The sequence below is a fragment of the Stenella coeruleoalba genome (genome assembly GCF_951394435.1).
Source record: "Stenella coeruleoalba genome assembly, chromosome: 7".
NCBI classification, from domain to species: domain Eukaryota; kingdom Metazoa; phylum Chordata; class Mammalia; order Artiodactyla; family Delphinidae; genus Stenella; species Stenella coeruleoalba.
The window spans coordinates 69,273,469-69,301,257 of NC_137153.1; the positions used below are offsets into that span (position 1 = coordinate 69,273,469).

The 27,789-nt window shown below is 35.2% G+C and overlaps 1 protein-coding gene across 17 annotated transcripts in view; it reads left to right on the forward strand.

Annotated features, from left to right (window-relative positions):
- The window catches only part of RFX3 (regulatory factor X3), a 289,212-nt gene that overhangs the window by 175,103 nt on the left and 86,320 nt on the right, over window positions 1-27,789 (forward strand). For all 17 annotated transcript variants that reach the window (XM_079927662.1, XM_079927671.1, XM_079927672.1 and 14 more), the window contains 2 exons: window positions 1,023-1,120; window positions 19,785-20,043. In XM_079927662.1, coding sequence (XP_079783788.1) covers window positions 1,023-1,120; window positions 19,785-20,043 — 357 coding nt within the window. The remainder of the gene's footprint in view (window positions 1-1,022; window positions 1,121-19,784; window positions 20,044-27,789) is intronic.

Consider the following 27,789-nt stretch of genomic DNA (forward strand, 5'->3'; position numbering starts at 1 on the left):
TGACAACACCTGAACCCCCTGATCAAATAATATTGCAGAATGAGAGACAACCAGCTGTTCTATGGCAACCTATATGATGCAATAAGAAGTACACAGCTTTTTAAAAATTGAATCTATTCAAGGCCCTTGATGTAACTACTCATTTATAGGAAATACGAAGATAGAGGAATTTATTAAATGACATCTCAGGGATGCTATCAGCCAAATTTAGCATTCTAGAAATTCTACTAGATAAATGATCCAGTTTTTTCAATAACTAATAGTCAAGATATAAAAAGGATGGGAAACTGTTAGAGATTAAAAGAGAAAGATAGGAAATATCAACTGGATGTAACATGTAGACCTTGTTTGGATCTGATTTGAACAAGCCAACTCTAAGAAGACATTGGAATAATTAGAGAAATTTGAACAATCACTGGGGTTTATATGATATGAAGGAATTGTTAATGTTTTATTTCTGATGTTAGTATTGTGTTCATGTTAAAAGTAGCTCTTTTCTCTTAGGAAAAAAGTGAAATATTACCAGTGAAATGATGCAAGTTCTGTACTTACTTTTAAGTAATCCTGTGAGGGGCTAAAGGGGAAGGTCTAGTGACATTTATTTATCTTGGATGATGATTACATGGGGTTTATTATAGTATTTTTTCTATGTATAAGTGTTTGAACTTTTCCATTGTGAATTTCATAATTTAAAAATACATGTAGCATTCACAAGCCAGGTGAAGAGAATTTCATAAATCATCAAAATAAGTGCGGAGCTTTCAGAATTTCACCCTAAACACTTTAAGTGTGTATGTACATGTATACCTGCAAGAATGTTACAGAATTTATTTGCATAAATGCTACAGTTGATTTGGACTCAACATGCACTTACCTTGAAATTAGCATGAACCTAACAGTTTTCATCATAAAACATTCTCATGTTTATCAACACCCTAGAGAAATCTTTGAGGTAAATCTAATGCTGTATATTCATTCTATTGTATCTGCCCCTCACCAAAGTCCTAATATTTGCTTTCCAGGTGCAGCAGGTACAGACTGTGCAGCAGGTACAGCATGTCTATCCAGCTCAGGTGCAGTACGTGGAAGGAAGCGACACTGTCTATACCAATGGAGCAATGTAAGTTTATGTATGGGAGTTGTATTCATTCTCCCGCTACCTCGGTTAGAGAAAAGTAAGGTACTTTCTGACACCTTCTACTTGTCCCAAATTGATGTTTGAGCTTAAGCCGATATATGTTTGCTAAGAACAATATTCACCAATAAGGTGAATTTTTGTGTACGTGTTTTCTGTAAACTAATATAAAATTACTATATTAGGAGGGTTTTTTGCATTTATTAAATAGGTACTTACTTTACGTAAAAGTGCCTGGTACTCAATAAATCTTATTTTCCTGTCTGAACTTCTCGTCCCCCTAAAACTCCCAACCCATCTCCTTTGCATCAACAGTAATGTCAATTTGTACATTTATTTCATTTGAGTTTTTCAGACACTTTGGGTTAAGATTCAGGATGTTATTATAAATAAAGGGACTAATAACTATTATAAGTCACCAGGTTTATTTTCATTTACCACAGATTTTTGTTTGCAATCTGTTGGATCTCTAAGTTCTAAAATGAATTCAAATTCTCTCATTGACTCTTCTGTGTGCCCTAGGTTGATAACCTCTGCTTTCTTTATTCTTACTGCACCTACTCCTTGGGTGATTTCATAGATTCCCATGACACCAACCTGTAACTCTATGAGGGCAGGGATTTTTGTCCGTTTTTTGTTGATGTTGTTTTTGTTCCACTGCAATAAATCTAACACCAGAAGAGTGTATGGTATGTAGAAAATGCATTTATTGTTACCTATTATTATAACTAAACAACTTAAAATCCTGGTTTAACTATCTATTAGTTTTATAATCATGGTCAAAGTACTTAACTATTCTGAGCTTTTTTTACTCTTCCCTGGGAAGTGGGAGGGTAATTGCCTTACTCTTTCTGGATTGTTCTGAGGATTTAAGGCTATGTATGTAAAGCAACTAGCACAGGGCCTGGTATACAGTAGATGATACAAAACTGAAAACTCTTCATTGATCTTGACTGTCTCTCTTTTCTCATTGCTTTTGGTCACTGAATCTGCCTAAATCACCACTGCCTTTAAATCTCCATTACCTATAAAATAAAGAGAAACTCTCCACCTTGGCATTCTCCCCCTTCCTACCTCTCTAGCTTCATCTTCCACCTGTTCTAGGAACAACCAACTTTGTGCTTGTTTCCCCAAGTACTCTCCTTTCACACCTCTGTATTTTTGGACCTGTGGTTTGTTTTCTCTGCTGGAATATCATTCTCTGTCTTTTCTCTTTCCTTCCAAAACCACTACCCCCAGTATAGCGATATCTTTATAGACTAACACATCACCCCCTCCCTTGAGACGTGGACCCTGGCTCTCCTCTGCAGTTAACTTATTTGTCCCCTGTACGATAAAGACAGCACTATACCCAGACTTCCACTTCCGCATGGTGCTATGAACGCTTATTGATATTTATCACACTAAGAAGAACTCTCCCTGAATGGGAACTGTTGTCATTTTGTTATTGTATTTACATCTATTTAGGTGATTGACACATAATAAAGGGTCAATACATTTCTGTTACTCTAGTGAATCTATAATACTTTACATATTTTAGACACACTGAATATTTTTTTACCTCTTTGTTGTGTAAGGCCAGGGCATCCTGGAGCCTGCTTTGGGAATCTCTACCATAAATCCAAACTCCTGTTGGCATTTATCCCGAAAAAAAATAGGGATGCCTGCCACTTGTTCCTTTATGCTATCAGGGAAAATAAATGGGTTTCTAGACACTGCTAGAGGTCACTGAATTGTATTGTCGTTTCATCCTTGCCTGTGGTAGATCTGTCACAACTACCTCAGAGTAAGGTCATTATATACTCTAACTTTGTTCAGGAAGGTACCATTTCCTACCTAGTGTGTTCTCCTAGTTCAAAGATATCCTAGGTAAAGCCTTACCAGACCCCACTGGAGGGCTAATTTATCATTCTGCCATTCCATAACATTTTATCTTACATTTATTACAGCATTCTGTCAGCTAAGAAACCAAGAAAATCTGACAAAAAGAGGTTTAAACAAATTAGGACTTTGATTTTTGTCAGGTAGTAAGAAATCCAGAGGTAGCATATTGTGCAAATAACTGACACCATGTGGTGCAGATATAAAATAAACCTTAGTGGAGAAAATCTTACAAGCTGGCATAAATCACATCCCTCTAGTTAGACTGGATTGTACCATGGAAATTGCTCCAGTAGAAGATCTCTGGCCTCACAGAGTGCTACATATTTCTAGGGATCAGGGCAGTAGACATTAACTGGTTATATAGTAGAAAAAAAATGGCTTTCTTATCTAGGGAGGAGTGGGTTGCCTCTGAAGCTCAGTTCCATCAGCCTGTTCTTCCATTAGGATTAACTTAGACCAGCTGAGCCAGCTTAGTGCTAAGCTACCCAAAGATGACAGGAAATGAGCCTGTAGAAACATCTACAATTGTACTTCCTCTTAGTCTGTGGCTGACATTAGTTTAGCAGCTCAAGGATATCAGGGCCAAGATTTGCTGGTACAGTAGTAAATTTGCTTTGGTTACAGCCATCACATCTGTATTCCAGACAGCAAGAAGAGGGAAGGTGGAAGAAGAGGATATGTCATATATGTTATATACGTACATATATATATATATGTACACACACACACACACACGCACACACACGCTTTCCCAGAAACTCCCAGGTCCATTTTGCTTATATCTCATTGGCCATAACTGTGTAACAAAGTAGTAGTTAGGGGACTTCTGTGGTGGCACAGTGGTTAAGAATCCGCCTGCCAATGCAGGGGACACAGGTTTGAGCCCTGGTCCAGGAAGATCCCACATGTCGCAGAGTAACTAAGCCTGTGCGCCACAACTACTGAGCCCACGTGTGCTGCAACTACTGAAGCCCGAGCACCTAGAGCCCATGCTCCACAACAAGAAAAGCCACAGCAATAAGAAGCCCGCGCACCACAACGAAGAGTAGCCCCCGCTCACCGCAGCTAGAGAAAGCCTGTGCGCAGCAACAAAGACCCAATGCAGCCAAAAATAATTAATTGAAAAAAAAAAGTAGTAGCTAGCTGCAGAAGAATCTAGGAATGCAGGTTTGTAGCTTTCATGTCTATATGGTAGATGGCAGCAAGGGAAAAGGATAGTTGGCATGGGTGTTGAGAGAGTTAACTCCGTAGTATCTATCACGGTCATTTATCATTGACCCAAGGTAGAAGAGAGTGATTACTAATGTGAGACTTTGTGAAAGACACACAGCCTGCTTCACTTTCTTCATTTATGAAATATGGAGATAGCTTATCAAAGGTATTTTGTGTAGCTTCTGAGAAATTGTAAACACTCAATAAACATTAGTTATCACCGTACAATTATGTGCTCTAGGTTTTTTAAAAAATATTTTCCTCTCCTATTTATGGTTCTGACTTCTGCATATTGCCTTGTGCCTTTTAAAACTACCCGACCGCTGACATTAGGGTCTTCCATATCATAGGTAAATGTGAGATTGGTGAGTTCATTCATTCACAAAACCTTAGAAAATCAGCATCTCTAAAGTTGGCTCTTTAAAATTATAGGCCCCATTTAAGTGCAGAAATAATTCAAAGTAAACATCTCATGCCAACATGAATTTTCTATGGCCCGTGAAGTCAGTTGGTTAGATCATGACTAATGAGGTCTAGGTCATGAGTTCATTTGCCACAAAGTCCAATTAGTTTTGATCCAGTCTGTGTGGGCCCAGACTGCATCCTCAACTCCAGCTAATTATGTCACAAATGTGCGCCGTTGGTCAAGATAGAGAAGATGCGTCTTTAAAAACCTTTCATTACAATTTCAATTTCAGTACAACTTTTGACTAAAGATTCTGTAGCACCATTTTCATATTTACTAAAGAAACATTGTGTTGCCATGAATTACACTCAAAATTTTAGTAGCTAGAGGACTATGAACATCTTTCTTCAAATATAACCAAAAAAAATTTTCAGCTTAAGCTATTCCAATCTTTCTGTAATTTTGTAGTGCTGACATTTAACTATGTACAATTTTTGTCTCTAAAGTTCATTTTAAAGTCTTTATACTCCCTCTTTTTATTTGATACACTTCCATGTGTGTTAGGAGAGAGTATTTCATATTCTTCTGCTCCACCATATTAAATTAATAGCCAACTAGTGTTTGGTCCCTGACTTGGATCATAGTGAGATTCCCACTTCTTTGTGATAATAAATGCTTTTTGCTAATGAAACTTGCAGAAGATAGGGATGCCGATCTTTATCATGAACTTTCAAGCACCCAGTACATGGCCCTGCAGCCTGTGCATGGTTAGTAAGTGCTGATTCACTGTTGCTCCTGTCACCAGTAGCCCCATGCCAAGTAGCCATAATGCAAGGGGTCTCACTCAAGAGGTGATGGTAGCCCTCACAGATATGTGTCATCACTTATGAAAATGTGTAATCATTATAATTTGACAATACTGAAGTATTTACTGGTTCTCTCTATGACTGTGGACGTTACTGGTAGCATAACAGGATTTAACAGTGTGAGTCAGTGAGTGAGGATGTATTTCAAGAGAACAACTGAGACTGCTTTATAGTGGTGTGTTGGAGTAGAATAGCTTTTTACTCAAGGGAGAAGGTAACCTAACTCTTGTTTCTGCTTATCATTGCTTCTGTAGGAGCCCACATTTGTGTATTTCCTTGCAATAGTTTTCCCAAGAATATTTTTTACTGGGCTGGATCATAGTCTTGTCCATTGTTATGGATTCTTACAATTTATGATATCTAATAATTTAGTAGATTGTAATTAAAACAGCTGGAAAACAGTGCATACCACGTAGAGAGAGTCCAATTCAATTGAAATTTCTTGATGTAGCCGAGAAATCAATTTTTTTAAATAATGATTTTTTTTCTTTCCCCCACTCCTTTTTTGACTCATACTTCCCCACTTATTCCTTTATCATATTAGTCAAAGTGGAAATAAAGACATCATACTATATCTTGTCCAAATTAAGAAATCTTTTTTGAAAAAACTTTTTTAATTTTAAAGGATTTTCTTATATCAAGTGGTCTTTGAAGCTTATCCGCTGTTTAGAGATGATTAGTGTTTTAGAATGTCAGGGTGTTCATTGTAATGGGTATCTATTGCAATAAGACTTGACTGGTAGAAAGCATTCTCATAATCTTCCTGTTTAAATTACAGATTTCTCATCAAACCCAATAGAGAATTTACCAAACTGTGTTTCATAAAATGTCCCATTAAAAGGTTCTGTGATTTCACAAGCAGGAAAACACTGCATGAACTTCTTTTGCGGACTCTAAATTTCTGTTAGTTTTTTTTAAAGGCTCTGAGAAATCCTCTAGGAAAGAAATGTCACGTTTTAAAAACTGACCACAGAACTCTTATCTGAATAATATTTAATAACATCACATGGTATGTGATGGGCATGATACATGATTAATATACTGACATTGACTAGATCTATTCAAAATCCATTGGACTCACCTTTATTTGAAAATCATATAAGTAGTGCGTTTTCTGAAGCCATCCAATTATCCTTTCCATGTGCTTTTTAAATAATTAATAAAAAACCTTAATAGGGATACTCTTCAAGTTTCTCTTTTGTCTTTCAGTGAAATAGTAAGTTTTAGGATTTTGCAGGTAAAATTATGCTTTATTATTATCATTTAAATGTTCTCTACTTAGAAGAAATGATTGTATGGTATTTCTGTAACTGAGATGAAGAGGCTACTTTCTTTATGCTTCTACTGATATATACGTTCAAATCGGTGTAGGATCTGGTTAATGAATCCACTTGCCGCTTGGATTTCAGTAAGTATATGTCTGATTACTTAGAAAGCTCTTGGAGAGAGAACTACCATTTTGTGTAAAAAAGAGCACTGAGGTCCTCTACATTTAGAGAAGAGCCTGTTTCATTCATCTCCAAAAATGGAAGGATATTTTTTTTAGGTTTATTTTTTGTTGTTATTCAGTTTTATTTTATTATATTTATTTTTTTAAATTTTTATTGGAGTATAGTTGATTTACAATGTTATGTTATTTTCAGGTGTACAGCAAAGTGAATCAGTTATAAATATACATATATCCACTCTTTTTTAGATTCTTTTTCCATATAGACCATTACAGAGTATTGAGTAGAGTTCCCTGTGCTATATATAGTAGGTCCTTATTCGTTACCTATTTTATATATAGTAGTGTGTATATGTCAATCCCAGTCTTCCAATTTATCCCTCCCCTCCTTACTCCCTGGTAACCATAAGTTTGTTTTCTACATCTGTAACTCTATTTCTGTTTTGTAGATAATTTTATTTGTATCCTTTTTTTAGATTCCACATATAAGTAATATCATATGACATTTGTCTTTCTCTGCCTGACTTAGACTGACTTCACTCAGTATGACGATCTCTAGGTGTATCCACATTGCTGCAGATGGCATTATTTCGTTCTTTTTTATGACTGACATTCCATTGCATATGTGTATTGCATCTTCTTTATCCATTCTTCTGTCGATGGACATTTAGATTGCTTCCATGTCCTGGCTATTGTAAATAGTGCTGCAATGAACATCTTTTCAAATTATGGTTTTCTCTGGATATATGCCAAGGAGTGGGATTGCTGGATCATTTGGTAGCTCTAGTTTTAGTTTCTTAAGGAACCTCAGTACCATTCTCCACAGTGGCTGTACCAGTTTACATTGCCACCAGCAGTGTAGGAGGGTTCTCTTTTCTCTACACCCTCTCCAGCATTTATTGTTTGTAGATTTTTTTGATGATGGCCATTCTGACCCGTCTGAGGTGATACCTCATTGTAGTTTTGATTTGTATTTCCCTAGTAATTAATGATGTTGAGCATCTTTTCATGTGCTTTTTAGCCATCTGTATGTCTTCTTTGGAGAAATGTCTATTTAGATCTTTTGCCCATTTTTTCTTTTTTTGCGGTATGCGGACCTCTCACTGTTATGGCCTCTCCCGTTGCAGAGCACAGGCTCTGGACGCGCAGGCTCAGCGGCCATGGCTCGCGGGCCCAGCCGCTCCGCGGCATGTGGGCACGAACCCATGTCCCTTGCATCGGCAGGCAGACTCTCAACCACTGCGCGACCAGGGAAGCCCGCCCAGTTTTTGATTGGGTTGTTTGTTTTTTTGATATTGAGTTTCATGAGCTGTTTGTATATTTTGGAGATTAGTCCCTTGTTGGTTGCTTCGTTTGCAAATATTTTCTTCCATTCTGAGGGTTGTCTTTTGTTTTGTTTATGGTTTCCTTTGCTGTGCAAAAGCTTTTAAGTTTAATTAGGTCCCATTTGTTTATTTTGGATAGAAAGTTCAGAGATAAACCCACACACCCATGGTCACCTAATCTATAGCAAAGGAGGCAAGAATATACAATGGAGAAAAGAGAGTCTCTTCAACAAGTGGTGCTGGGAAAACTGGACAGCTACATGTAAAAGAATGAAATTAGATCACTCCCTGACACCGTGCACAAAAATAAACTCAAAATGAATTAAAGACCTAAATGTAAACCTGGATACTGTAAAACTCTTAGAGGAAAACATAGGCAGAACACTCTGACATAAATCACAGCAAGATGTTTTTCAATCTGCCTCCTAGAGTAATGGAAGGCTTTCAAATATGGCTTCTCAGAATATCAGAGTTGTGAAGGTCATGGAGATCATTTATTCTAATCTTTCCACTTTACAGGTGGGTAAACTGAGGCCCAGAGAGGTGCAATAATTTGTACCTCTAGTTAGCTAGTATTTAGAGTTCATATTTTTTGACCTTCAACACATGTTCCTTTCCAGTGATCTGTAGGTAGAGGTCTTTTGATCATGAGTTATTTGGAGGTTTGGGGGGAAGAGTTGGCCAATCACAAAAAAAATTTTTAGTAAATTTTATACATTATGCTATTGTATTATTGTATATCTTATTGTAGATAATAAACTCGTGGGGTTTTTTATGACTGATGACTCTTTAAGACTAGGAGTGTTGTTCGTATGAATCATTGTATGTTTTTTTAATCCCATCTTATACTTTTATAGTTAAATTTATTTTGTGAATATAGGATGTTCTTTGGATATTCATAAAATATATAGAAAAGTCCATATTTACTAATTTTTCAACATCGAATATTATAGTTAAACAGCTTCCAGAAGAAAACGCTGTTATTTGACTGCCCTGGCTGTATTCCTTTTTAATATTTCTCATTCGTAGAATTAATTGATGCACATTAAGGGCAATTGCTCTGTGATATTTTCATATCCAGTAGCATAGTGTCCAGAATAATTCTGTATGATAACACTTGGAAAAGTTTAGACCTTTAAATTTTCTCTTCCTCTCCTCCTCCCTCCTTTTTTTTTTTTAAAGGTAAAAATAAAGGAAATCCACATGTGCCTTTTTAGGTTTAGAACCAACCTGTATTATTTTCTTAAATGAACACTAGAGACCCAAGTTCAAGTATCATTTCTCCTACTGACTACAGTATAACATCAGGCAAATAACACATTTGCACATAGATTTCCTAATTTGTGAAATGGGGATTAATAGTTAAAAGCATTGATTACTAACCAGGTCAGGTTCAGGATGGGGAGGGTTTAATGAGAGCAGGAAATGGGGTTATTTGTATTGTCTGAAAAAACATATTCACTTTTAGTATAGTTACTCTTATAAAACTAACTGCAAAAGAAGTTAAACTTATAAAAATCTCTGCTTGAACAAATATTTGGAAGCTAGAGTGAGAACTCTTTGTTTGGGAGTATGCATTGGAAAAGGTTGGGAAACACTGTATTGTGCTTCACAAGAGACTACAGTCTTGTAGATCCCCCAGCTATACAGAGTAGTTCCCCCAGCTATATGGAGTTGAAGGCTGGTTCACAAGGGTTGAGCTTTGTAATGGCCAGAAGGTTTTGGAGGGGAAAAATCCAACAAATCTTAGTCTGGCCCTCAGAAGGAGTCAGACGAATAGACTCGCCTCCAGGGAATGCTCTGAGGTCCCAAACTGCCCGAGTCCAGCAGTGTGCCTAACTTTGGGTATGGGGCATACCACCTGTTTGCCTGGACTTAGCACCTGGGTTGGCCTCAACAACATACACACATGCTTTAGCTGCGTTTATCCATTTTTGAAAGTCCCACTTGATAACATATCCATCTCTAACAAGTACCTGGTTTCTCTGTTCCTTTGTAGTGAATCCTCTTAGGATTAACCTCATATTCTTCACTCTCTTCCAAGCTGGCTTTTTTCTCCACATTACAATGAAATTGCTGTTATCAAAGTCATTGAAGACCTCCATTTGTTAAATCTAATAGACATTCTTCTAGATTAACTTTTGTAAATCTCTAGCAATCAACTAGTCAGCCACTCTATCCTTGATTCTTTGTCTTCTTTGACTTTATATTCTTCTGTTTTCTTCCTCTGTTATTGGATCCTCCTCAGTCTTATTATTGGCCGAACAGTTTTTTTGTGCCCTAAGTTTCCTTATTGTTTCTAACAGAGACATTTCTTCCACAACACTTACGACTATCTGTCATTCTCCACTATCTACTTTTAACTTATCTAATATCTGTCTTTTCCCCACTAGAATGTAACTGTCATGTGGGCCCAGTACCTTGTTTGTTTGCTCCCCATTCTCTCTCTCATACCTACAACAGTCGTATATGATAGGTGCTCAATCTGTATGTGTTGAATGAATTGAATAAAGAATAGCATTTGATGACAGGTGAGACACAGGAGCAGATTACTTGGTAGTTTTAAATATACAAGGAGAAATGAATGGAACTGAATTGAGATGCTGCTAACATAGTATTAACATACCTTTTTTTTCAGCTTTTTTATTCTAGTACAATTTTTTTGAGCTTATGTGTATGTATATGGTTGCTCAGTTCTTCTTTTCTTTTTTTTTCAAGTATACAATACAGTATTATTAACTATAGTCACTAAGCTGTACATTAGATCCCCAGAACGTATTCATCTTGTAACCCAAAGTTTTTACCCTTTGACCAATATCTCCCCATTTCTCCCACCTCCCAGCCCCTGCGCCATTCTGCTCTCTGTTTCAATTAATTTGATTTTTTTAAAATTGGAGTATAGTTGCTTTACAATGTTGTGTTAGTTTTTGCTGTGCAACGAAGTGAATCAGCTGTATGTATACATATATCCCCTCCCTCTTGGACCTCCCTCCCACCCCCCCACCCCCATTCCACCCCTCTAGGTCACCACAGAGCACCAAGCTGAGCTCCCTGCACTATACAGCAGGTTCCCACTAGCTATCTGTTTTACACATGGTAGTGTATTTATGTCAACCCCAATTTCTCAGTTCATCCCACCCCCCACGACCCTCCGCCCCCGTGTCCACATGTTCATTCTCTACATCTGCGTCTCTGTTCCTGCCCTGCAAATAGGTTCATCTGTACCATTTTTCTAGATTCCACATATATGCGTTAATAAACGATATTTGTTTTTCTCTTTCTGACTTGCTTCACCAATAAGTTTGATTTTTAATATTCCACATATAAGTGATATCATACAATACTTGTCTTTCTCTGTCTGACTTACTTCACTTAGCATAATGCCCTCAAGGTTCATCCATGTTGTTGCAAATGGCTGAATAAGAAGGAAGTGTTGGAGAGAATGTGGAGAAAAAGAAACTCTTGTGCACGATTGGTGGGAATGTAAGTTAGTACAGGCATTATGAAAAACAGTATGGAAGTGCTTCAAAAAATTAAAAATAGAACTACCATATGATCCAGCCTAGTTTTTCTTATTTGTAAATTTAGACCAGTAACTCTGGATCAAAATCTTTTATGATGTCATTCCTGCCAAAGTTGATTTAAGTCTATATCTACTTCCCTGACTTCTGTTGTCAGGGCAGATGACCTCTGTATGTACTTACTATGTGCACCTTTTTGGTATGCTTCAAAAACCATTATAGCAGTGAACAGAAATTTTGGTAATGCTTTCATGGATAACTGCCACAGAATATAAAACTTCTTTTATAACTGTGGACTTTGACTTTTTAAAAAACTCAAATAAACTAAAAGCACTAATAGTTGTGAAATAGCACTTTTTTTCCTTACTCCTGTGAAAGTTGGTCTTCACATTTTTATTATCCTCTAGTACAGTGGTTCTCTAAGTGTGTTCCTCAGATCAGCAGCATGTACCTCATCTGAGAAACGCCAACCTTGTTAGAAATGCCAGTTTTGGTTCCCTAGCCCTGTTCTACTGAATCAGGAATTCGGGGAATGGAGCCTAGCAATCTGTGTTTTAACAAACCCTTCAGGTGTTCTGATGTGCACTAAAGTGTGAGAACCACTACTTTACAATATACAAATGAAGAATTGAAATACACAGTAAAGTGTAAATGTCCAAATATCTTTATGTAATGATAATTTAAAGTTATGATTTCAGTACTCTGTACATTATCAACATATATAATACTAAAAATACTACATATGAATGAAAAAGCTCAATTAGTTATTGCAAGGATTATTATTGCATTTTAATAATTCATTCTTGCATTTCCTCTGTAGCTGTTGTGGCAACAACTCGATAAATGCTTTTATTTTTTACCTATTTTAGCAGTTGAAATTAGCAGAAATAAGTATGTCTTCTGAATTTAAATCAAGTGTTTCATTAGTGATTCTAGTATTTTATTACTTTATATTTAATTTATTGTTTTTGATTCTTAGGTAATAGTCTCTTATGTTACGTCACTTGAATTCCTTTCTGAATTACTGTTTTCCCCTTTGGTGTCTTGCACAAAATGGACATGTCACCACTCTGATGTACCTTCTGCCTTCAGTCTGACTTAGAGCATTCAAGAAATGATCTATGTCAAAACTCAAAAAAGTAGTGCATGTTAGACAACCAGATATTACATACCACAAGACTGCAATTTGTTGAAGATTGCAAATAATCTAGCTACTTCTCTGCAGGGCTTTGGTGACTCCCATAAAAACTTCACAATGAAAAACTCTTTTAAGAGTTCTTGGTTTCAAGCAGCAGAAACCAAGTCTGGCTTATTTAAGCAAAACAGTGAATTTATTGAAAGATATTTGTGACTCAGAATTTCTAGGAAGTCTGAAGAATCAAGCTGAAAAAAGACAGGTACAAGCATTGTTAGACAGCAGCCAGACGAAAGGCAAAAACACACCCCAGAAGTTGTCCAATAAGGACACCACACGACCACAATCATCTCAAATGCTGTTGGCCATTGCTGCCGCTATCTCTAACAACAGTTCTCCCAGTTCCCAAATTCTCCTAGCTCCCAAACTTTTTGAAAATATTTAAAACTGATTCATTGTGGCTGCCTTTAGTTACTTATATCCTCAGTCTAGTCCAATCAGACATATATTTGCTAGCACTACATGGAAACACCTTACAATAAGATTACCTCCTCTCATTATATCTAATGAACATGTTTCAGAATCATCTTACATGGCTTATCTGTAGCATTGTGCCCTGTTTGCTACTCCCTTTCCTCATGGTTTCCTGTTACCTCTCTGACCTCAGGCCTTCCTTTAGGTTGTTTCTCTGTCTGGAACATTCCCTTACCTCCCTGTACCTTAGCTTCCTTAAACTCCTATCCCAGCTTAAAATAACATCCAAACTTCTTGCCATAGTCCATAATGATGTCTTTAAGCTTTTTAAACAACCATCCACATTGAAAAAATTAGATGTACATTTTTATACTCAGATAAATATACACATGCACACACACACCATATATGCATATGACAGAAACAAAGTTTCTCAAGATAATTCTTATCCTTACTAGGTGTGATACGTTCTGATGTTGTCTGGTCTACTATAGTCTTTTTCTTTTTTTAATGCTAGTATGTGTGACCCATTAAATTGTGGATCATGACCCACAGTTTAAAAAATTTGTTTACACTACTTACATGTTTAGTTTTTATCTACTTTTTAAACCTCATTGTTTCTAATGTCCTTCTCATTCATTTTAACCAACCATTCTAGACTTCTAGTTCCTTCCTAAATACCAGGATCTTTCCTGTGTCATGGCTTTTGCACATGCCACATTATATCTTCCTGATATATTTTTCTTCCTGTTTTCCATAGGACTGACTTCTTTTTATCCTTCAGTTTCAACCTAAATATCTCTTCTTCAGAGGTAACGTTCCTTGACTAGTTGATCTAATATGCACACTTTAATATTCTATTTTTCTCTTTCATAGGTTTAAGAAAATGTCTAATGATCTTATTTCCTTTCTTATTTTTGACCACCTGCCCCTTATGTTATGCAGCCCTTATGACTGTAGAGGTCATGTTCCTTTTTTCCAGGTGCCAGAATACATGCTCAGTAAATATTTGTTAAAAGAATGTGTACAGAATAGCCTGAAAGCAATAAAACATTGTACCAATGTAAGATATTATAATGATCAACATTACTATATTCTATCTTCATAATAAATTTTATGGTGTGAAATTTGCAAGGTATTTTATTTTCTTAATTTGCCGTTTTCATACCATTGCTTGATTTTGCAGTTGACTAGCTTATTGGTGAGAGGATATTCAAGACCTAGGTAAAATACAAAACACATAATTTAGAGATATTATACATCTGGACTTGTGGATAAGACACCTGAAGATAAAGAAAACAGAAAAATTGGTTGTAACTAAAATAAATTGACATACATAACCATCCTAGCGAATAAGCAAGCAGGGAATATTCAGGGTCATGCTTAGTCAAGGTATATGCTAAGGCATGATAGGATGCAGACAGCACTAATTTACTGAATTCAATGGATCAGAGTCCTGACATTTACATAGAACCTGATAATAGAGTCAGCTATGAAGAAGCGTCTGTCAGCAAGTATGCACATATCTATGTGTTTACATTCATTACTGGATACATATGCAGAACAATGGAAAGATTTCTCTTCTGCTATAGAATAATGTGACACATTATTTTCATAACGGTCTGAGGCAATCAGTAAAGAACAAACAAAAAGAACACAGCAGCATCTTTCAACTGTGCACAGAATTGCTTGGGAATTTAGCTGTTTCAGTAGTGTACAGTGTGGAAATAGTTAGCTGCTTTCAATCTGATATGCCAAAAATTGAGTACTTTTCTCAAATGTATGTCTTGGAAATTTCTGGGGAAATAGTGTGCAAGCAATATCTCATATGTATTCATTCTAGCAGTATGAAAGACAAGTTGATCCTAGGTATCAGAATTAAAGAGTTATTATTTCTAGTACCTAGAAAGAAAGAAGGGTTTGTTTTTGTTGGTGGTGCCTTTTTTTTAAAAACAAAATCTCTCCAGTATTTACTCAGGAGCTTAGAACATTTAGAACTGAAAAGATGTTTAGGAATTATCTGTGCCTGACTCTGACTCTGGCTCCAGACAGGCCTCCAACAAATGCGTTAATACTTATCTTCTTACCCTTGAAGAACAATGACTAAGGATATTATGGTCTGCCTCTATTACCCAATCCAGTGTTTAAAAGTCTCCTCTCTTCCCCACTGCAAGTGTGTAAGTGTCAGAGACAAATTCAGCAACAATTTGTGACACTTCATTTCCTAATATAATTGTGTCTTTTTTCCCCTAGAAATTACCAGTCTTTACCCCAGTGTGTGTTTATTCAAGCCTTCTCCTCCGTCCCATGGGTTATGATTGAGTAATGAGCATAATTTATGGATTAGGCATACTCTTCAGTGACTTTCACTCTTATCCTGTTCTTTGCTCATTTTTTAGCTAATGAATCATCTCCAGCTAGGGGGAAGTATGAAAATCAAAGCTCTTTGCTGCCATATTTTTATGCTGACTTGAGGGCTATAGATACAGATTTTATATATCTGTGATACATTTGTTTACATTACTGTTGTTCACTGAGGACTAATTATATAAAGGAGTCATACCCCAAAGATGGAGTGATTTAAACCCCGTGGAATGTTTCTCTTAGAGTTGCAACTTCCATGATCATAGAACTTCTGAAATCTAAGTGTGCAATGGTAAGTATCCTCCAAAATAGTCTCGCCTTTTCCATCTCCATTTCTTTACCATTGCAAGTACATCTTCTGCAGCTTCCATTCTGAGTAAGAGAGGAGAGTAGTGGGGTGTTAGTAAACAGTTAACTAAGGTGTAAGGAACTCCCAGATAGCAACAGAAAGTCCATATGTTCCCTATACCAGCTTTTGGGACTGTTCCTCAGTAGTCATTCACACATACCATTGACATACGTAAAAAGTTAAGTTCTTTTTATGTGACAGAATGGTTGGGAGCATGGGCTAAGTGCAGATTCCAAATCTATTTTTTACCAGCTGTGTGATTTGGATAAAGCTATTTAACCTATCCAAACTTCAAGTATTCACCTTGTCTGTGGAAATAGAAATTATAACAGTACCCATCTCAGAAAGTTGTAATGAAGATTAAATGAGTTAATTCCTGAAAAGTACATAAAATGGTGCCTGTTATGTAGTAAATGATCAGTAACTATTAGCTATTAATAGCCATTATTACATGATTTATTTATAAAATCAACTTACTACTGTGGAGCATGCTTAAGCATTTTGTTTGGTCTATGGAAAGGAAAGCTGACACCATTTCCTGCACCTGTCAAAGTATTTATTGCCCTATATCTATGTGTACACCTTACTTGGTTATACTTAAATACTAACATCAGATTGTGTTATTTTAAAAACAGCTAAATAGGATCATTATCATATTTAGCAGACATAAATTAAAATGACCTCACTTTTCTTTTCATCTAAATTTGAAATCAACATGGCTGTTTTATTTTACTAAATAAATATATAATGAAAGAAATACATAAATGAGGTATCCAGCTGGGAAATACAACAATAATGAGAAGAACTGTGTATTTTAAATGGCATTTTTCTATCTATAAAAAAATGTTCTCTATGGAGTTGCTTCTGTCACCACCCCAAACTAAAATTTGTACATCGATCTGTGGTGGCTCTTCCTGGAAAGCAGTAACTTTACCCAGTGTGGAATAGTTTTGGAGCACTCTAATTATTTTACTAAAATTTACGTTAGCAATTACATTACAAATTAATTTGTAATGGGTTAAAATGACCTGTTTTAAATAATACAGAACAATCTTGGAATAGTTTAGCACAATTTCTCAATTGTGCTAACCAATTTGTTTGGTTTAACAAAACAAAAGAAGGATTTATGTTTTAGAAATTTACAGAAGTCACCATTATGTCAAATGTACTTTCAAACAGAATCATATTCTATTTGTTGGTTAGTGTGCCCACTGTGTAGCTGCAACTGTGTTAAGTGTTGAGGGTACATACGGGAATAAAACATAATTTCATGGGAGTATGAATACATGAGGAAAGTAACAGTATATGGAGAGCTGTATTTCAGGTATGCACAGGTGTTAGGAAAGTACAGAGAACAAAACATAACAGGCCTGTGAGGAGTGGCCACAGAGGGCAAAGGGTCCGGAAAAGTAATTCTGAGATAAGGTGATGCTTGAACTGAGAGTTTAAGGGTGATTTAGACAAAAGAAGAGAGCTGAAGAAAAATGTAAACGCGTTCTAGACAGAGGAAAGCATGAGATATAGCAGGGAGGCAAGAGAAGATGGCACGTTACAGGGACCAGCAAAAAGGTCAGTGTGGTGTAAGCGAAGAAAGCACTTGAAGACATGACTGGTATCAAGTCCAGAGATCATGCAGGCATCGGCTCTGATGGTTCTTATAAGGCAGGTCAAGGGTTGTGAATTACTTCCAAAGGCAAGAGAGAATCATGGAAAGGTTTTTATGAAAAGCTTTATTTTCATATTTGCATTTTAGAAAAATTCTCCTGGCAGCAAAGCGAAGATAGATTGGAAGAGAGCCCGAATAGAGGAAGGAAAACTAATTAGAAGGCAGTTATAATGGAGAACATTATGAGTTAAGGCAAGTGAGTACAAGAATGGAAAGGAGAATTGGAGAATTATTTAGAAGGTAAAATTAGTAGGATTTAGTGACTGATGTCAATCTGAGCATGGAAAGTCAGCAATAATTTCCAAAGCTGAGGGTTGTGGTGCTGCCCTCTGCTGAGAGGGGGAATATAGGAAAAAGAGCAAGAGAGAAAGAATTCCCTTTTAGGCATATGTTCAATTTTACATTTGAGACTTCCCATATATCATGGGGTTCCCTAACAGAGATAACCAGGTGGCTGTTAAAGAAACCTAGATTTAAAACTCTTAAAGTATAACTAGAAAATGGAGCTATCAACTTATGAGCATGTATATGGTCAGGTAGTATATGATAAAGGTATATGGTCCGAATAAATGTGAGAAAAAAATAAGAGCTGAAAATGGAGACCTCAGAAATTACCAGTATTTAATGTGCCAGAAAAATGGAGCCTCCAAAAGCTCTCGAAACGTAGTGGTTAAAAAAAGTAAAAGGTAAAAAAATATGTCATAGAAACTAATGAACAAGAGAGGTTAAAACAGAAAGACCTTGCACATAGAAAATGTCTGCAAATATCTACACCGAATTGTCAGTACTGCCTAGCTCTGGAGTGTGGTGTTGAAGAGAATGACCAAAAAACTGGGAATTTTAATTTGATCTTTAAGTTTTTAAATAAAGTATTTTATACCTCTTTACTATTTTTGCAACTTCTTGTGAGCTTATACTACTTGCAAGTAAAAATAAAAGTTATGTTAAAATGTAAGTTATAGTCAATTGAATATTAAAAATAAATCAGTCGAACAAGCTGCTTAATCAGAACAGAACCAGGAGGGAAAGGGCAACATGGCGTGGTCAACAATATTATACTGCAGATAGGTCAAGAAAGATGAGGACTGACAGCAGCCTTTTAGCTTGGTATTTAGATGTGCTCACAAGTGACCTTATTAAAAGCACTTTCAGTGAAAGGCTAAGGGCAGAAGCTGGACTGCAGTTGTTGGGAAGCGGAAAGTGAGGACATGAGGTGGCATAGTCATCACATCAAGGAGAACCTTGAGTGTAAAGAAAAAGAAAAAGAAAGAGTTAGGGATCTAGGGCCCATGGTAAGTGAAATCTTTGCTCGAGATCCTTATGGTGGCGAGAAAAAGATCCATGCTAGCTACCTGAGGTTTACTGCAAGTCACCCAGGAGTGTGAAGTAGCGTGAGGAGCTGACTTGCAGCCCCCAGTCATTCTGGATCCCAGCTTTCCTAAAACTGGGATTTGCAGGAAGTTTTGTAAGAAATTTAAGAAGTCACGCAGCAGGACTTCTTGGAGGGAAGAGACCTGAGCTTATTTATATGCTGGAGGTAGGCACCAGTATACAAGCAAAAGCTCTAAAGTACAGAAAAGTGTTAAGGTACTTATAAAGAAATGTACCTGGGCTTCCCTGGTGGCGCAGTGGTTGAGAGTCCGCCTGCTGATGCAGGGGACATGGGTTCGTGCCCCGGTCCGGGAAGATCCCATGTGCCGCGGAATGGCTGGGCCCGTGAGCCATGGCCGCTGAGCCTGCGCGTCCGGAGCCTGTGCTCCGCAACAGGAGAGGCCACAACAGTGAGAGGCCCTCATACCGCAAAAAAAAAAAAAAAAGAAAAGTACCTTTAGTTTGGAAAGTAAACCCAACTATTTCTGGGAATGAAGTTTCATATAAAATACAAAAACTCACCATGTTCCAAAGGCTAAGCTGATATATTTTAAACATATATTCACACTAGAAAAAAATGAATAAGATGATATAAATAAATTTCTTTCTTTTTTCTTCTTCTTCTAAAGCCGAACAACAACTTATCCTTACACAGAAACGCAGATGTACAGCCAAAACACTGGAGGGAATTACTTTGATACTCAAGGGAGTTCTGCACAGGTGACTACCGTGGTCTCATCCCACAGTATGGTGGGCACTGGTGGGATTCAGATGGGCGTCACGGGAGGACAACTCATCAGCAGCTCTGGAGGAACCTATCTGATTGGCAATTCAATGGAGAATTCTGGTCACTCAGTGACACATACCACTCGGGCTTCCCCAGCGACAGTAAGTATTTGAGTTTTTATTTGTTTAATTTAGGTTCTTGATAGACTCTATCGTACATTTTTCTCTTTAGAGAGAAAAAATCCAAAACACTGGGCTGGAGCAACAATGTGCTGTGCAGTTTTAGTGTGTAATTTTTTCTAATATATGTTAAAATCCGTACTTAAATAGTAAAATTAAAAATGTTTACCCATATGCCATATGTAAAGTCATTTTGCATTCTACCAGAGGGACACTTTTGGGAAGCACTGATCTAGGTGATTCCAATGAAAAGCATTTATATTGGCTCTGATCATAGGTATGAGCAAATAATATCTTAGGAACACAACCACATATTTGAGTTTTCAAATTTTTAATATTTAATAAATATATTTATTTTGACACAAGATATCTTAATGTGCTAAAATGCTGTAATAGAAATAGTAATAAGAACCTATGCAGAATTTGATATCCTCAAACTCTGTAACCTGGCCTTTACATTTTTACCTCAACTAAGCATAGGCAGAATAATCATTTAGAACCACCTACCTAAAGTAGAAATGGAATTGATTTTCTAGATGTTTCATATAAAAGGGGCCTGGGGATTTGAATTAAGTGCATGTACCCCTTTTCCATAATCCTACCATATAGTTTGTTCTTATAATGAAATAGAAACAAATTGAGTAGAAAATAATTATATGAGAGGCTTTACATTTTTCATTTTGTGAATTTTCTTCATGATATAATAGGTACTTGGTAAGTATTTTGTATATACTTTTTTCTGTTTGTAATGATTGCATGTGTTCATACTTTCATCATTTAGTATCTTTTCCCTAATCCATTTTTTCAAGCCCTTATTTTTAATTCACTATTTTCTGGTAACATCAGAAGAGATAACTAACCCTTCTAACTGGAGAGTTCTTTTTTTGTCATTTTTTCTTTGTATTTTTGAAGCATTTCTAATGCCCATTTCTCTCTTGCTTTTGATAACACTAAATACACCATTTCTAAACCTTTTAGTCACAGCAGTATATTTATGTAGATTAGAAACTAAATCATAGCTTCTCTGGACCTCAGTTCCCCTGTCAATAAAATAAGGGGTTAGTTAGACTAAATGATTTCCTAATATCCTCTCAGCTTTAAAATCATAATATTTACCAACAAATGGTAAAATGTTCTAGATGTAAAATAACTGTATCTTTACCATAAAAGGAAAAGGGGTATATTAGGTACCAGTACTGTATAATGCTCCTGATACAGGCCATCCAGAAAGTGATTTTCAGTGGAAAGGGAAGTACTTGCCACTTACCAAGGCCTTAGGAGAACTGGAAAAAATGGGGAGGAAGAGTCCTTTCCCACTTTCGTTTCATATACCCTCTCTCATGCTGGCTTACCAGCGCTCCATCCCCACCCCTCTCCTGCTTCACCTTCCCCACGCACTGATACTTGCCTTCACACTGAATTTTAGCTATCTGTTAAACATCCTCATGAACTAGATATGGGTTTACTAAATTTACTAGTGCTATCATTGAGTTAACTAAATTGATTATTCCAGGTCATGTATATATAGGTACAAACATTAGCAGGATGAATTTTATAGCTTGATTTTTTTGTTTGTTTTTCTGTATAGAGTGTGAAAAATGACATGACTCCTTAAGTTATCCATTACACAAATTTGGTGCAATTTTTATTATATTAATTGGTAAATTAACACAAAATAACTGACTTATAACAGCTGAGAATAGTGGGAAAACTATTTTTAAAAAATCAATTCCTAAGTGTCAGTTGCACATATTAATTCACCCTTTTAAAAAGGCATTAATATTTAAGGTTCTGTTAAGGATGGTTTTTTGTTTTCATTTTTACAAGAAAATTTCCTTTTTAGCAAAAGGAGTTTAAAAGTTAAATAAAGAGAGAACTTTTGCATGGAAAAATCATAAGGTGTTCTCATCAAAGCACATGATAGTGACGTATGATAGATACATATTATCTAAATATACATCTGCTAGTAATTATTACCTTACATTTATTACCACAGTTTATATTTGATTTAGATCCCCCCTCAATCGTACTGAAGATCTTCATCTGCTTCATTCACGGTGAGGTGGTGATTCTGTACAGTTTCACATCTGTTCCTATAGTAAAGTTAACAAAGTTTAAGTGCTATGACACCTATTTAAGATTTCCTCCCATCCTCCTCTTGCCAAATGCTAGAAAATTTGTGCCATGTATTATAGTTGTTTAGACTCCTGAAACTCTAGATTTTTTGGTAGGTGCCGTGTCATTAAAGGAGATTTGCTTATTTTCATGTATCTTTTTCATTCACTGTAGAACCATAGAAAGAATGTCTATGAGCACAGTCTCTAAGAACCTGTTAGTCGAGATGCAAGCCATTTCTTTCCAAACGTTGAGCCAGACTGTGCCATATAAATTCAGTTTTTCTGACTGTTCTTCTGTGTTCAACCTATCACCCATAGCATGCCTGATGCAGCTAACTGGGTAGGAGTAGCCTCTACTATTGCCAGAATTCCTGACAGTAGTAGTCAATTGGGCTGTGCCTTAAGAGCCTGTAATAAGTGGAATGTATAGTCAGTTAATTCAGTTGATGTGAAACTAGTTAAATTTGAGGGCTCGGGAACAGCACAAACCTAATACCTTTACGCGGTTTCTGGTTACCAAGGTTTCCTGCTCTGGTTCCCAGAATAATTGCCTTTGCTGTCTCTTACATTTGACCTCTGTCTATATAGAAATACTTTCACTTAAATTTATTAGGAATAATTTTCTGCCACAAAGAGGTTTACTCCAATGTGCAAACCAACTTCTCAGGATAAATCAGTAAAAAGAGATGATTTGAAATTGAAGCCACTACTAAGAAAAATAAATGATCAGCACTTGAAATATTTTGTTACCTAGTCTAATAGTCAATATAAAACCATCTTTCTTATAATAGAAGGATCTTTATTTACATTAATGGAGAATTTTTATTTGAGCATATGATTTACTTTAGTTTTATAACCTTAAGTGAAAAAATATTTTACATAAACATGTTTTAGTATTTCATTTTTGCTATGCATTGTAAAATGTTTCAGTTTTCAAGGTACATAGAAATTTCAGAAGTTTTCAAAAGATTATTATGGTAACATATTACATTTTATTTGATGAATATATTATGGTACAAGCTACCAATATTCAGATTTGGTCAAAATACTTTTTCTCCTTTTACTGTGCTCTTTTATTTGGTCAATGGAGTCCATGTATAAATTATTAAATATGTATGTATGTATATATTTTTTTATTTATTTAAATATAAGTATAAACTTATACACATTTAAAAGGCATTTCCTGCTGATAGTATTAAATAAGAATTTTCAAAAAGATTATGTAACATTTTTTATTGGAAAATCACTGGGTATGACTTCAGCTAAGTTACTATTTGAGTAAATAAACATTAAATTAATGCTAGGGATCTATTTATTGTTAACATTTCAGGAGAACATGGACATTAAGGTAGAAGAGTTGACTACAGTCATATCTGAACTCATTATGCCTTGATCGTCCTTCTAAATACATCTCCATAGTGTTCCTTATGTGTCTTTATTCATTTTAAACTCTAATTTATTTTTCATCATTATTTTTCATATAACCATATTTTTTTTAGAATTTTAGAATTTTGGAACCGGAACACATTTTGCATTTGAGAATCAAAAATTTATGATTGTAGTTAGTGATATTTTTGTATTTATCACAACATAGTTTATCTATACCAGACTATATAATAATAAGCAATTTGCTATAAGAAATTTAATTTATTCATTCCTCCATAAAATAACATTTGAATTCTTATAATGAGATGGTTATTTATGGAGTTGTTTTTCTTCTTGATAAGAAAACTAACTAAATTAGATTACATTAATCATTTTTGAGACTGTGATATGAAAGCTAATTTTCTACTTTTCTGTATATACATTTAGTAATTATATATGTTAAATGGCTCTTGCTAAAATTAGATCCCACCAAAGGGCACAAGGAAAATGTGTTGAAGCTAATATTGTTCATATCTCTACCTTTTTTGATTAATGAAAAATACTGTAATTTTTTCAATTGTTTGGAGGAAAATTTCAATGTCCATCTACTGCTATATAAGTAAAAGTTTGGCCTATCTTATATAATTTATAGAAAGTTAAGAATTCATTCAATAATTGTAGATGCTTTTATTTCTTTTATCCTTGGGTTTGCATGTAAAGTTTTTATGAATTTATTTATGTGAATTAGTTATACATTCTTAAGTAGCACAGTTCAAAAGATAAAAGAAAGTACATAATGCAGTGTCCCTCTCATTTCTGTTCCTCAGTTCTTCTCCTTAGAGGCAATCAAAGTTATCAAGTTCTTTGAGTATCACTCTGGAGATATTCTCTGAATGTACAAGCAGAATGTCTCTCTTTCCCTCGCATTAGCATTTTTAAATTTTTTTACGAATAGTAACAAAAATACTGAATGTTGCTTTTTTTTCCACCTAACGGTATGTGTCAGAGATTTTTTTTATATCAATACTTGAAGGGCTTCTTTATATTTATGGGGAAATGACTATATTAGAAGGAGCTGAACTGCCCATTCTTCTTACCAAAGGGTAAAAAATGTTAAAATAATGTTGGATTACTTGTTATGGCTATATAGAGATAGAAAAGCAACATAGTCACATAAGACAAAAATTTCTCTTTAATTGTCATATATAAAGATATGCTTGGAAGAAATTTTTTGTTAGAAATGTGATGTTATGCATAAATCACAGTTATTTTATATATTACATATTACAGAAATAATAAATTTCTATTTTAAATAATTTTCTTAGCTTTACAGTTAGCCTGAATGATTTAAAAATGAAAGTCAAGCAAAACTATTTTCTCCACTTATTTTGGCAGAAGTATGTATGTCCATTATGATCTTAGTATTTTCTGTTTTCCTGCGTCCCATTTTCCCTAGGCCAACCTGAGCTCTCAGATAAAACTCCTCAGAGAGAGTACCACGAATCTTCTGCTTTCTGCACTAAATCCTAAATTGACTGAAGGTTCTGGGACCTTATTTTCAAAGCACTTAATAAAATGGGACTTTGAATGACTTGTAGTCTCCATTGCTTCATCTATATTCCATTCAGCTGTCAGTCAGTTTCACACTGCTCCAGCCTTGAAGCTGATAAGATCTAGAGGCAGTAATTTTATGGCTAAGGCTGTAAGACATTCTACTCCTAGAAATCTTGATAAACTAGAAGGTTAAGACAAACAGAATGACAGGGGCCTTCAGCTCCTCTTGAGCATAGCTGATGGATTCCCTTCTAAAGCAAAATACAATGAGTTATTTTAATTTTTAGCTATTTCATACTGAAACAGCATTTCAGAACCACAGGTGTGTTACAACATGCCAGAAATGGCTAGATTCTATTCCATCTAAAATCTAGATTAGGAAGGTTTAATGATGTTTGTAAATTCTACTTATAAATATGGAAGTAAACTATGTTCCAGGTGACCTGTTGTATAACTTTAACTTGATCCTTATATTTATAAATCAAATTGCAAGTTAATTTACTAGTTTGAAACTACTGTAGATTTTGAAGGAAAAAAATCACTAATGTTTCATTTATGGAAGCTAGGTGATCCAGATAAAATATGAAATGTATTGGTGGCAAATTAAAATATACTGTCATCTGTGAGTTACATGTGAGTCAGTATTAGACCCACAAAATTTAATACTGCCTGTTCCACTGGCCCATGTCTTTTATTTTAATGAGGGAAAATTCTAAACGATGCCTATGACCAATTATCAATTCTCAAATGAAAGGGAGTTTCTCCATGTTCCCATGTTTATGAGTACATCCTCCAAAAGCATGTGATTTGGTTACCACTTTCTCAGTATGCATAGCTACAGTTGTATTTGTTGGCTATGGAATTGTTTTCTCTTAAAGTCTAGGTTTTTAAAAATTATAACTGTTGGTGCCCCAAAATTTCATGGGCTAGGGATTTTGTAATCTATCTGTAGAAAGTTAAAATAATTTAACTCATTTATTTTAAATTTACCCCCTATAAGTTTTAGTAACTTTTCCCATCTGCCTTGTGAGAAAGGAAGATGTGATTTTTAATTGTCCTTTCAAAATTATAGGAAAGATGCAGTTAGACAAGAAAAGGAAATATAAAATTAGGAAGGAGGTAAAGAGGTCAGAATTCGCAGATGATATGATTGTGTACCTGATAAAAATCATAGAGAATCAAATGAAAAACTAGAACCAATAATAAGAGAATTTAGTAAAGTGACTTAGTACAAAATTAATATACAAAGAAATCAGTAGCTTTTCTAAATACAATTGACAGTAGCTAGAATATAATGTAAGCAAAGATCTCATTTATAATAAACTCAGAATATGCCAGGCAGTAAACTAACAATATATGTGCAAGATCCAGCTGCTGAATAAAACTTTTTAAGTTCCTAAGGGACAAAAAAAGAAGCTTGAATAATTGAAAGAGAAGTTTCAGTATCAAACATTTTGAATCTCCCTAAATTAACTTAAAAATTTTGATATGATCCTAATCAAGATAGCAATAGATTTTTTCTTTTATAAGAAATACTGTTTACATAAATAAACATGCAAGAATAGTGAAGAAAGTTGTATAAAAAGAAAAATAATGATGCGTGGTGTGGGACATAAACAGCCCTACCAGTTGTTCAAACATATATAAAATTAATAATTAAAACAGAATTGTCTAGGCACATGAATAGACCAGTATAGGCCAGTAATAGACTATAGGCCAAATGCATATAAGAATACAACATATGACAAATGTGGCATTGCCTGTCAATAGAGAAATGATATTATTGATAAATAATGCTTGGGACAGCTGGATAACTATTTTTAAAAGAAAATTAGATTGGTTCCATACATTGCTCCTTATATAAAAATTAATTTCACTTGGATGGAAAATTTTTTTTATTATTATTCTGTTATAGTGGGGAAACATGATGTAAAATTCAGATCCTACAAAAAAATACGCTGATGTGATCAACTACATAAAAGTAAAAACATTCCATATGACAGAAACCACAGCAACAAAAGGCAACAGTGAAACAACAACCTCGCATAAAGTTTTGAAATGTTATATTCAAAGCATGAATTCGTTTAATATATAGACCACTCATAGAAATCCTTCAGAAAAAAAAGAGACCAAAATGAGGAAGGCATTTGAAGAAGCAGTTCACTGAAAAGGAAATGAAAAATAAACTACAAAGATACCATTTTTCATCTCTCACACAGGCAAAGTTAAAAAGTTAGTAAACCTTGGCAAAGGTGTGAAGAAACAGGCAGTTTCATTGTTGATAGTACTAAATTGGTACAGGATTGGAGAGCAATAAGGAAATTTTTATTAAGATTGAAAATCCAAAAAGAAAAAAAGATTGAAAATACACATAGCCGCTGACTCAGAGAGTACTTCTAGGAATTTAATCCACTGATGATACTCTTACATATGTGAAATGCTGCATAAACAACTGTATTCATTGTAGAGTTATTTGTATTAGAAAAAGATTGGAAGAATCCTAATTGTCTATCAGCAGAGAAATAGTTAAATACATTTTAGTGCATTTGTTCATTCAGTGGAATTTTGTACGGCCATTAAAAAGAGTGAGGCAGTGTGTGTATGTGTTTGCATGTGTGTAGATAGATAGATAGATGTGGAAAGATCTCCAGATATATTGTTAAATGAAAAAGCAAGGAGTAATGTGTGTGTG